The 12,394-nt window shown below is 38.4% G+C and overlaps 1 protein-coding gene across 1 annotated transcript in view; it reads left to right on the top strand.

The window, feature by feature from the left end:
* Window positions 1-115: 115 nt before the first annotated feature.
* The window catches only part of LOC109476265 (protein scribble homolog), a 97,496-nt gene continuing 85,217 nt past the window's right edge, over window positions 116-12,394 (top strand). Inside the window, exons 1-3 of the mRNA XM_019777149.1 lie at window positions 116-445; window positions 3,925-4,042; window positions 6,602-6,680. Coding sequence (XP_019632708.1) covers window positions 284-445; window positions 3,925-4,042; window positions 6,602-6,680 — 359 coding nt within the window. The 5' untranslated portion in view covers window positions 116-283. The remainder of the gene's footprint in view (window positions 446-3,924; window positions 4,043-6,601; window positions 6,681-12,394) is intronic.

Below are 12,394 nucleotides of genomic sequence, written 5' to 3'. Positions count from 1 at the left end.
GTCGTGCCGATGTGTTGTGGTGTGTTACGCCGAAAGGCGGTTATACCGGCTATACAGATACAGATACAGATACAGACTTTGTCCGCCCGGGGGCGCTTCTGCCCCTTCCGGAAGGGCGTGGTGCGCGGTGCATGCCGGGGCAGCTGACGTCTCGGGACTCGGGCAGACAAACCGCCTCCATTATCCGAGCTGGGCTGAAAAAACTGTCGCCGCCTTCAGCCGTTTTGGGCCCGCAAAGGTCGCTCTCAGCTCCGCCGGGCTGCCCCGGACCTAGACGACAGCCATGTTCAAGTGCATCCCCTTGTTCCGGGCCTGCAACAGGCAGGTAGAGTACGTGGACAAGCGGCACTGTAATCTTATGGTGGTTCCCGACGACATCTATCGCTACGCGCGTACTTTGGAAGAGCTGCTCTTGGATGGCAACCAGATCAGAGAGCTACCCAGGGTAAGAACGCGTCCTAACTCTCCTGTACTTACTGTATAAACCTGATGTAGTACACTCTGTGGTGTAGGTTTTCTACAGAACCGATCGCCCCCCTCCCCAACACAGCTTGTTCCTGTGCCCCCCCGTAGACTCGGGTTGTATCGACTAACCCACATTTTTTCCCTCCTAAATTTCATACCGTAAATATGCAAATCCAGACCCGCTAAATGTTTCATAAGACCCGGAATCCCACGGAGAGTTGAGCCATCAGGTCATTTGAGGGATAAATTCCCAGTTCTTAACAAGATTTGGTTCCGATTTTCGGTTATTTACGATTTAGAAAGTTGAGAGGAACGCTTGCCCCCCTCCCCATCTTGTTTACACCCGATTTAGAAAAGTGACTTCCGCTTGAGTTCAAAGAAAAACAGACAATCAGAAATAAAACAAACGCTCCAACGGGCGTGATTTTACGTCTAGTACGAACCGTTTAAGGATTCTGTTTGAAAATTTTATCTGTGTAGGGCTTCTTTTTTCATCAAACTCAACTAGACCATGTTAAAGCTTTATCTATGTCAAGAAAGTCAACAGTTCCTAATTTGCCTTTGTAACAATGGCTAGCCTACTTTGTAAACTCATTTATATGTAGTTGTCCATGTAAATCTAACAATAAAACAAATGTGCAACAAAGTTATTTATTGCATGGAGAGGAAGAAAGAAAGTGCTACAGATTTTTTAAATGCAAGTTTTGAGAGTTGCAAAGAAGAGTGATGCATATGAAAAAAGTAAAAATATTATGTTTCAAGCAGTCCTGAAATTGCACTGGGTGCTTAATTGTTTTTTATCCTGTAAAATATAATGTCTAGGATTTTTTACATGACTCATACAAAAGTTACAAAGCTAGAACTTTGATAAAAGGAAAGAGGCATTCCAGAAATGCACCACTTCCTCGTTGTGAAGTCATCCATGGTACAGTCACATCTTGGTCTTTGTTAACGAGAAACAATTAATTGTCCCCAATTACTCAAGACTTAAATATAGGACAATTAGTAGACAAGAAATCTGTGGTATGTCAGTACTTTAAAGGTGTCCAATGCAATTTCAGGAAAAGAAAACTAATTCTAGTATTCTGGATGAGGAAATCTATCTGAATTTCTGATAATATTGATATTTTCAATTTTGAGTTCAGTGCACTAGTGGTAACTTTAACAGATTAAATTTTTGCCTAACTGAATGAACAATGTTGTATTACAGGCAATCAATCAATGATCAATAATTTTATTAAAACAGCGTAGCCCTGTTGGCCCAAGTCCATTTTTCATAGCAGTGTTGAGGTCATGGGTCAACTCAGTAGAATGAGATATGAAAAAAACATAACATTACAGACTTTTTTTACACAGATTCTTGCCCATCAAAGATAAAAGATTGGGCAAAATTTGCAACAAAATTTGCAGCAAAATTCTGTCAATGAGTAAGAGGATATCATCATATTCCATTTTCAGGGCCTGTTTTTGTCAGTTATCTAGTTCTAGAGGGTAACAGCGAAATGACCTCTGTACATTTGATTGTTCCCATAGAAAGATGAATATGGCCTTGCCCACCACCCAATCTCGTGTTCAGGCCATTTTCATTATAACCTGGTTCATCTGTAATGACAGTGATTCCATTCGCCCTTGGAATGGTGATAGAACATAGCTGTACTGATATGTAGAATTTGCTGGAAAACCTAGGTACCAAGGTGGTCTTGTGGTTAGGGTTGTTGACTCAGAATCCAAAGGTTCTGGGTTCAAATCCCTGGCAGGCCCCAGTATTGTGTCCTTGGGAAAGGCACTTAACACCTATTTCCTTACTTGACTCAGGTGTAAATGAGTACCTAGCTTCAGTAAGGGACGTTCTCTTGGATAGGACGTAAAGCCAGAGGTCCTGTGTTTAAGAAAAGCCCCACCTTGAGCATGATAAAGATCCCACCACACTTATTGAAAAGAGCAAGGGTCCTTCCTGGTTAGAGTGGTTCAAACCTTACAGTCTGGTCTCAGGTTTGACATCTTGAAGAGGTGATAGTCACCTGTTATGTCAATCCTTCCACAATGTGGTAAAACTTCATAAATAAATAAATAGAAAAAAAAAACAACTTTTTGCTTCTGATGTTTCTATAGTTATTTTCACCTGCTAGACACCTTGGGGACTCTGACAGGAAGTTAGGTCAAAGGTCCTAGAAAAGTCTGAGAAAAGGTTGTCTCATTTCCTCCCCTGTATTGGGTTAGAAACCTCACAGGAAAAACATCAGCAAAGAGCCAATTAGACAGTCGGTTCTGTGAATGTGGGAAAAGTTTGTCATATTAGTGCTGCATACCTAAACCCAATTTTAGGTTCAGGTCCGGATTCAAGTCCAGAGGTTTACGTTCAGGTCCGGACTTGTAAGTCCGGACCTAAACCCATGGCATATACAAAATTGCATGTTGGCAACCTTGCAATGTTGTCTGGGTATAACTTTGGCCACATAACATGGAGGCCAACACTTGACGATGCCCGATGACAATGTTTTCTTCGTTGCAGCAAAGATTTTACAATCTACAGAAGGTTTTAGGTGGTTTGGAAAGAAAAGGGGTATGTGAAATGGTCTTTTATGGTAATAAGTCCGGACTCGGTTCTTGACTTTAAGGTTTTTTTGGACTTGAACCTAAACATTCTTACAAGTCCGGATCCAAGTCCAGTGAACTGGTATGCATCACTATGTCACATATTAACTTTTTGTCAAATAGAGCTACAGTAGAAAAGTATGTGACATTTAAGCTGTTACTGATAATAGTGATATACCTTTGAGGAACAAAATATAAGCATTTTAAAACAATAAGAAGCTACATGTTGCATTTTAAAATCAAGTGAAAAGATGTCCAAATGACCTTTTTTTAACAAGTGAAACTGTAACAGTTTTTTCCTTTGAAAAGTTACTGAACGTCTTACTATTACGTATGTGATAGCTCAACTGTTATACTGCATAACACTATTCAAAAACAGATTATTGCTGGAAAATAATGGCAAAGGTGGGCTGATTTCTATGTAAATGTGTGAAAATTGCCCTTTTTCCTTGTCAATGTAAATACATCAGCTTAAAAGGCTACGTACGAAACAAATTGTAGTTCTGAGCAAATTGGTTTGGAAAATGCCATATATTGTGGAGGGTGGCATTTGAACAAGTCGATAGCCAAGAACAAAATGAATATTAATACATAATTGTAAACACTTTTATGCTGGCTTCATTTTATTTTTAATAAAATGTTGAAATACATGTGTAGTACAAAAGCTCTCAAACCTTTCGTACAAAAATATACTTGAAATTTTGTCTTGTTATTTGGTAGGTGCATAGGTCTTGATGAAACTTGAAAATTAGGTTTTGGGCCCCCTGTTGGCTTGTTATGGCACTGCAGGAAAACTAATTAAAAAGTCCACCTGTACCTTGCTGTAAGGCACTGTTCTAATGGTGTGTGTTTTTGTTTCCGCAGCCTTTTTTCCGCTTGATGAACCTGCGAAAGTTGAGCATCAGTGACAATGAACTTCTGCGTCTACCCGGAGAGATCTCCAACTTCATGTCACTCATGGAACTGGACTGTTCACGAAACGGTGAGGAGACAAAATTCAATGTCAAAGGTCTTTACTCACAACCACTTGTTTATAAGAGCTGATGTTTTGATGTTAGTTACTGGTTCACATAGATAAATAAACAGTCATCGAAATGTTGGCTTTTGTAAACAAGTGGTTGTGACTACTTTGCTAAATTATAATAAAATAGTAAATACGAAAACATATTGTTTTTGATACGTTTCCTCTTCTTCAAACCAAAAAGGTCAATGACCTGAACCAGACTTGTCTGTCACCATGGTAACTGGTGTTGGGTTACATCATGTTGCCATTTTATAGCAGGAGGGATTTAGACTCCTGTCTGACCATAGACAAGAATTAAGAAAACAGACCGTATGTGAAGGGAAATATTATGCATTTGCTTTGCAAATGTTACCTTTCTAGTTACCAAAATGTTCCAGTATGACACTGTAGAAATAGACTTACAGAAGATCAACTCTATAACATTGCATAACATTGTACAGGGAGGGAAATTTCAACATTGTTGCACATACAGACATTAAGAATTGTGGGGTTCCAAACTAAAGTACCTGAATTCCACATGGCATGTAAAGAATTTAAATCTTGGTTCCACAGTGGGAGAATCTGTATCAGTTGATCTCACTGGAATTTGTTATGGAATGTTACTTCCCACACATGGCCGAAGTGGTCCTGTATTTGATACCACCTGATTTCCGTTTTCTAGGAAAAATAGTGTGGCTGAAAGTAGGGGTGGTACAGTATTGTTCTAAGGGTAGGGAAGGACTTTACCTGAAGTGGGGGTTGTTCAGTATTGTCTAAGGGAGGGGATCAGTGAATGTTCAGCTTTTAGTTGGGGATGGTTCAATAGTGACCAAGGGAGGGTATAAGAAGATATTTTGATCCTCTTAGATTTAGGGAAGTTTCAGTATTGTTTCAAAAGTGGATCAGAACAAATTAGAAATTTTCTTAGGGATTGTACAGTATTGTTGGAGGGCAAGGAAATTTTCAATTATACAAGTTGGAAATGTATATAGAATTCAACAAAATGGCGAAATCTTTGTTCAGCAAATGTTCAAGAGTAAATCCACCCTAATACAAGAAGAATGGCAGATCCCTTAGTCTAAACTCTGGAAGTTGAGTTTTTACACTGTTACAAACACCACATACAGTAATCTGTGGTTTGAAAACTTGGCAGGAAACTGTGTAACAGATGACTGTGTACACAGGAATGTGCCTGGGGACTTCCTACATTACTGAGTAGAGGGTGGGTGGGGGGCATGACATTTGGGTTACTTAGAGTTAGATTACCCTAATACAAATTTGACACAGGAATAGAAATACTCCAGTTTGTATGAAGAGAATGGCTATACAAAGTGAAAGTTATGACTTTTGGCTCAGAAAATCCTACGCAAAAATCTAACTCAGGAATACAAAATCCCAATACAAATCTGACCTAGGAATAGAAATACAATACTTCAATTTGTCTACAGATCACAGGGTGTTAGGTTTGGGAAAGCCTGATTGTAGATTGTGTTAAAGCATTTGATTTGACCTTGACCACAGCCTTTTGAAGGTCACTTGGAATGTTTGAAGGTCAAATTCGTGACTTTCGGGGTAGGAAATCCTCCTCTAAAATTGACATCCAAGGCAAGAATAGAAATACTACAATTTGTCTAAAGATCACAGTCGTTAGGTTTTGAAGTCACAATGAAAGATTGCCGTGCTAACACTAGTAACAGCCTTCACCCCTGAGCTGTTAAAATCACACGGAATCTCAGGAATTGGCAACCTGTGAAAGCCATTGAGTAGATGGAATTGGCCAGGCCATAGCTAGAGGCCGACTTGTGGTTAAGAAGAGGGCAGAAAGGATCTAAGACAAGTGTGGAGATCTAAGAGTGATATGAAGTAAGAAGATGATAAAAGGATAATGATTTTGTTCAGGGTAGAAAAGGAAAACTTTGGTGAATACTCCAACTTCAAAAATGCAAAGTGACTATGAAAGTTTCAGGGCTTGAAATCCTTTTTTCTGCATACCTGTATATTGAAAATTACCTGCACCAGACAAATTTTACCTGCAACACTCAGAATTCAGGAAGTATGGGATTCATATATCAAAATTTGTACCCATTTTACAATAGATTCAAAGTGACCCAGCCGGCGCCATTTTAAATTGTGGAAAGACACACTGTCCATATTAATTGCAAACTATCCGATTTCATCAAGATTTGTCGCAAGTTATTATAAAAAAGTTTTCCATCACACACTTAAAAAAGTTATGTGGTCATCATAGGCAGAGATTGGGCCATGTGCAGTCCCAAATAATGCCAATCGCAGTTGCAATGGACAACTGGTCGGCTTTGGCAAGTTGGATAGTACCTTAATGCTTATGTCTATAGGGAATAAAGTCAGGACTGGGAAAAAGCAACTGTTATGGCCAGATAGCCAGCTTACACAGGTGGTCAGCATGGTCAAGTTTGACTATATACCAGCAACTGAAGAAAAAAAACAACAACAGTGGAACATGTCCAAGACTTGTCAAGACTGTTATAAATGCTAAATTTTATTATTCTGTCTTCACAGATCTTCCAGACATCCCAGAAAACATCAAGTTCTGCAAGTCCCTGTCTGTGGTGGACTTCAGTGGGAACCCCATCGCAAAGTAAGTCATCAGACAACATATCCTCACATTACACACATGCACAAGAGAGCACGTCGGCAGAACGTACTGCACCTGCACGAAACCCGTAATGTATTGTACATAGCATTTCGCTCATGTAAGGTTAGCATTTCGACAGTAGTTTCCAAATGTTATGTCAGAAAGAATATCCTCTGCAACAGGCAAAATTCTGATGCAACGTTGACCAAAAACCCAACGAAAAACGCGAAAATACGGGGTTCTGCGCAGGCGCAGTACATTCTGCCGACGTGCTACACAAGAGTGGATTTTACCAACATGAAATCGTAGGTATTATTTTTGTTATGCCTGTTGTGTGTGTGTGTTAATAAGACCAATGACTGATCAGGTAACAAAAACCCACTAGGTGGGGAATTGGCAATTCTAACTTCTAAATTCTAATAAACATCATTTAAAAAAGCTTTGGGTAAACAATTGTTTACAGTATGGGGTAAACGTAAACAATTACAGTAGATGAGTATGTTTGTATGCCATTCAGGCAGCATTTACATATATTAGAGTTGTTACCAGTGTTCTTGCCAGCCTGAAATTTTTCTGTCATCTCAATTTTGTTTGACGTAATGTCAAGTTGAGTGCAGAAGGTGTGATTTTCCTAGGAAAATTTTAAATTATTTCCTGCATTTTGAGGAGGAAATTTTGCTAGTAGAGTTAGTTTAATGACATCTATTTTCATATCTTCATACACCAATATTTGTCTGTCAAAGATGATGGATTGGGCAAAATTTTTGAGCGAAGTTGCTACTTTTACTAATGCTGCACTTTATATTGATGGATTTGTTTTTGTGAAAGAGTAAAATCCTGTACATTACATCCCCGGCTTGTATCAGTGATTGGTACGGTCCTCTGGTAGCAGATGAATGATTGCAGCGGCTTGTACCACCTGTAGATGTAATCGGGGGTCGTAGGGGTGATATTTTTTATGGTATCCCTTCTGCACCTCTGTAATGCTACTCGTGTGTCAACACTTTAGTGATGACTGAAGTAGTTTGTAAAAGGTAAGGTGGAATTTTCCGCCAGAATGATTGGTTTAGGGAAGTGCCATCTATCTGTGTACAAGACATAGAGGCAAGGCATTACTTACATATGCGTAGGGAGAAACCATTCAAGTCTTAGACAGGGGGGTCTTACTATTCTAAATGTGATTTTCACTGTGTTAGAATTTAAATACCCATTCGCAGTCTACATTTTGTAGAAGCATTTTCAATATTGGAGAAGAAAAATCAAGCAAGCTGCAATTTTTAGGCATATTTGTATGTCTGTGTATGTTTCAATTTCTGTATGTTCTGCTAGAGGGTGCGCAATGTTGAGGTGGTGAAGTCTGCTATCTCTTGATCTTCTTGGTGTACATGTAAGATTATACAAAATCTTGTTCTAAATTTGTTGTATATGAAATTTTTTGAGTGCAAGAATAGCAAGAATTGAGAGATTTCAGACTTTCAGAAAATATGAAGAAATGAAAATGACTATTATTCGCCATTTGTTCAACCTTCATGACCATGTACAAATGTAGTTATAATAATATGAAGGCAACTTTTGTTTGTGTTTTTCTGAACTTATTTTATTCGTACGCTCGAATCAGTTTTGGTGTTCCTAGATAATGTCATACATATAATCAAATGCACATGGCCTTATTCTGCCTGTCAGTCTCTTCCTACCCATGTGCTGTCAACCTAATCTGCTTGGTAAAATGTACATGGCACACACACAAAAGAAACGGATATGTTGCCTTTCTCTATGTTGTGTTTCGGACATTTTTGGACTGTGTGTGGTATTGGTGCGCCGAAATCAATAACTTGTTATTTCAGCCAGGTTGCGGGAAGGCTGCCGATAATTTATTTTCGTCCCTACGGGATTGTACGCAATCAGTCACGTCTGTACTGTAGACACTTGTTAGGCCGTGGTTATATGTTGCGTGCATATGTGTGTGCTTTCAAGTCTGAAGAAGGAGAATTTAGATTTAAAAGGTTGCTAATATGAAGTTAAAAGCTAGGAACTTTGAGAATACTAAAACAGGGCGCAAAATAATTTTTTCTGCATACCTGCAACTTGCAAGTTGGTGCTGGTAATGTTGAAAATTACTACAATCGTTTTTGGTACATCCCTAATTCTGACATATTTGCCAACCATTGACAATCAGTCGTACAGTTTCTACATTGTAACGAGCCTTGATTGTAAAATCACTGCCATGCATTATATTATATAATAATCAATAATTCTACTAGCAACTCGGCATGAGTCTTTATTAGTGGAATTTCTTTTGCATAAATGTGTAATTCTGTCGACAAATACATAATGAAATTCAAAGGCGCGGTTATAACGCACTCCTAGTAATATGTCGTCAAATATAAAATGATTTCAGTGGCGTGAAATTATGTCACATTTCAAATTCCATGCAAATAACTGAAAATATTGCTGCAATTTCAAGTCATTCGCTTTATGAGTTTCTTATTAATGTATAAATGATTGCAATTTGAAGACTGTTAGAATTTTTGTTTTTCGCTTGTCTTTTGCTTGTCTTTCCAAACACTCTGAATTGAAATACTGTAAATCACTTCATATTCACGGTACTTTTATTTTCGCGTTTTTTGCATCACTTCTGTACGGCAAATAATTTGCTGACTTTCTTTATTCTGCCACTTCGAAACATATATTTCTGTGAACATGTCCATTTTTCACAGACTTCAAAATTTTGCTACTGCAAATTTAAAATTATTTACAGTACTCCACAGGCAAACAGGTGGACAGGTCCTTAAGACAGTCCCCTTGCATTGTTAAACATTATTTATCATTTAAGCCAAGATCTAGAAAAAAAGAAAGAAAAGAAAAAGATAAGAAGAAAATCCCTACCTACCGACCCTAGTATTTTTAGGACTGAAACTGGAAACACAACGCTAATTTTCCTAGGCCTGAATGACCAATGACCAAGGTCTTTAGACAAAGCCCTTTGAAAGGCGACGCTCATTACGTGTTAAGAGTACCAGAAACATGGAATAATTTATTGCAATATCTTTTACAAGTCCCATTCCCCTGGGGCTCTATTTGACAGCTTTTGAAAGGTTTCCCATGAAGTATGTATGGATCTGTGGCCTGTAATAAGATGATTGAATTAAACATGGTGTGTTATTATTGGCTTGGAGGTGGTGGGTCAGATACAGTACCCAGGGTGCACTTTGATATTACAGGCATCCAATGCAATTTTAGGGCAGCAAAACAGAAAATATTCTGGATGAGGAAATCTGTCTGATATTGACATTTTACTACAATTTCTTACTTTAATACAACTTCAAACGTTTGAAATAGCACCAAAACAAGCTACGTGAGGCATCTATTAATTTTTTGGTACCACCCATAAATAGCTAGAACCAGCCTGCTATGCAAAAAAAGTAACTGAATGAAGAGACTCCTTTTATACAACCAAGTGAAAATTGCATTTTTACCTCACAGAAACCAGTATGCTAAATAATTGCTATTGATTCAACTTTAACTACATTAAAAATAAAATATTGACCAGAAAACTGACTTTGAAAGTCCAGTTTTGTCGCCTTGAGATTGCACCAGTAGCTCCCTGTCTATCCCTGTAAGGCCACACCAATTTAATTTGTTGGTTCTCGGATTCGCCTCTTCGTTTTTTTCTGATTTGCAAAAAAAAAAAAATTGATTCTGGTCCTGAATCAACTGAAAAATGCTCATGTTTTGCCCCCAACAGTTCAGGAAAGTCCTTTTCTTCCTAGTTGTTACAGTTTGCCCATCTATCATTGCAGTGGTTTGATTAAAATTTCAAAATTCATTGTTTAAATTTTAACCCAGCCTTTTGTGTTGACTTCATGGCTCATTTCGTAGCATTTAAGCCTATAATAGGATGCCTAGACCTGTTTTTTATTTTTATTTTTTTCGCCCTGTCGCTTCATATTTTTCTGAAAAAATCCGAGAACCAACAAATTAAATTGGTGTGGCCTAACCAATAGAGAATATTTGTAACGGTAACCAAATGGCTATTTCAGTGTGCTAAAGGTTTCAAAGAACGAGGAATGGCTTGTTTTTGCATATTGCAGTGGTCGAAATACTTTTTTTCAGTGCTCTGCAATATTGCAGAAGAGTCAAAATTTCGTCCTGCAATTTGGAAACACTTTCTGCAACTACACAAGCCCCCATATTACAACCTTCTGAAACCAATAATGCCTATTCTTACATCATATATATATAACGTTAACGGTAATAGTTATAGCTTTGTAAATCTGTAGCATTACTGAAATTCTTCAAAATATCAATCTTTTAAATATGTTCGGACCGTAAAACTTTATCGGTCCGGTCCAAAAAAACCGAAACGTCGGTGGACCGGTTTTTTTGACCGGAACAAAAATCCATATTTGTTGTTATGAATAACTGATGATCACTACATACAAAGAAGCCTGCCAGGAAAATGAAAATCCAGCCTTCAAATAAAAGAAGTTTACCTTAGTCTCCGTCTCTCTCATTTTGCAACAATATGGTTTTTCGGAGGAGCCATGTTTCCTTTGCCGTGTTGCCTGCTGGGAAATGCTCAGCGAAAACTGCCGAAAATTCACGAGGCAGTTGTCGGGTCCTCCCGGGAGACGAAATCTAACATCGGAAAATGGCGAGTGCCCATATTTGGTTATCGTCGCCTTTCGTCGCCTTGTCGAAATCGTTCAACTTTGACCCCAAATTCCCTTATATGGGACCATTACAGTCTGCTGAAAAACGCCGGCAGGTTCGTGCGGCGCAGGTTTTCGATCTATTCACAGCGCCACTGCTTTGCTAATTGAAAACTATTGAATCCGGAGCCTATTTTTTCCTTCTGCAAAATTGCAGATTGTAAGATTTTTTCTTCTGCAATCTTGAAAATCTATCTGCAAATTGCAGACTGCAGACGGGTATTTCGAACACTGATATTGGATGGTCATTTATGGGAAGGGATTGGGAACTATCACACATTTGCTTACAAATGTTGTCTAGTTCAGTTTTCAGCACCCTTTGCTAGCGTGTTGATTGAAATACCTTCCTATGTCACATAAGGTCGCAGCAAGGGTCCAGTCCTGTATGGGTACACGTTGTATCTCACATACCCCACATGTTGTGGATACCTTAAGGTTTATAAACTATCGGCCATGTGTGTATAGATTAGTGTCAAAACAGCGCAGGCTTTCATCAAACTTGTACTAGCGGTTTGCTACTGCTGGTATCTCGCGTTTGCAAGGGTGCCAAAGAAAATGTTACATAGAAGCCGTATCAACATCTTTAATTGTTTTTAGGCTTAGGAAACGCTTTTGGGAAATCAACCCACTTTTCTGTTACGTAAGAATGTGTTCCTTCCGTAAATGGGTAAAGCTACGTTATGTAATGGTAGGACGATAGAAAAGGTCAATTTTCTGGTCATTTTTTAGTAATTTTTTAGTATTTTAAGTAAGTTAAAATAACCCTACTCTATAATTTATATTGCAAGTGCCGTTTAGAATCTGTAGGTGGCAAAATATGACACCTTAGGCCACACCAATTTAATTTGTTGGTTCTCGGATTTTTTCAGAAAAATAATGAAGCGACAGGGCGAAAAAAAAAAAACAGGTCTAGGCATCCTATTATAGCCCCAAATGCTACAATATGAGCCATGAAGTCAACAAAAAAGGCTGGGTTAAAATTTAAAGTATAAATTTTGAACTTTT

The sequence above is a fragment of the Branchiostoma belcheri genome, unplaced genomic scaffold (genome assembly GCF_001625305.1).
Source record: "Branchiostoma belcheri isolate BF01 breed outbred unplaced genomic scaffold, Haploidv18h27 scaffold37, whole genome shotgun sequence".
Classification (NCBI taxonomy): domain Eukaryota; kingdom Metazoa; phylum Chordata; class Leptocardii; order Amphioxiformes; family Branchiostomatidae; genus Branchiostoma; species Branchiostoma belcheri.
This window is presented reverse-complemented; position numbering and strand designations above follow the sequence as displayed.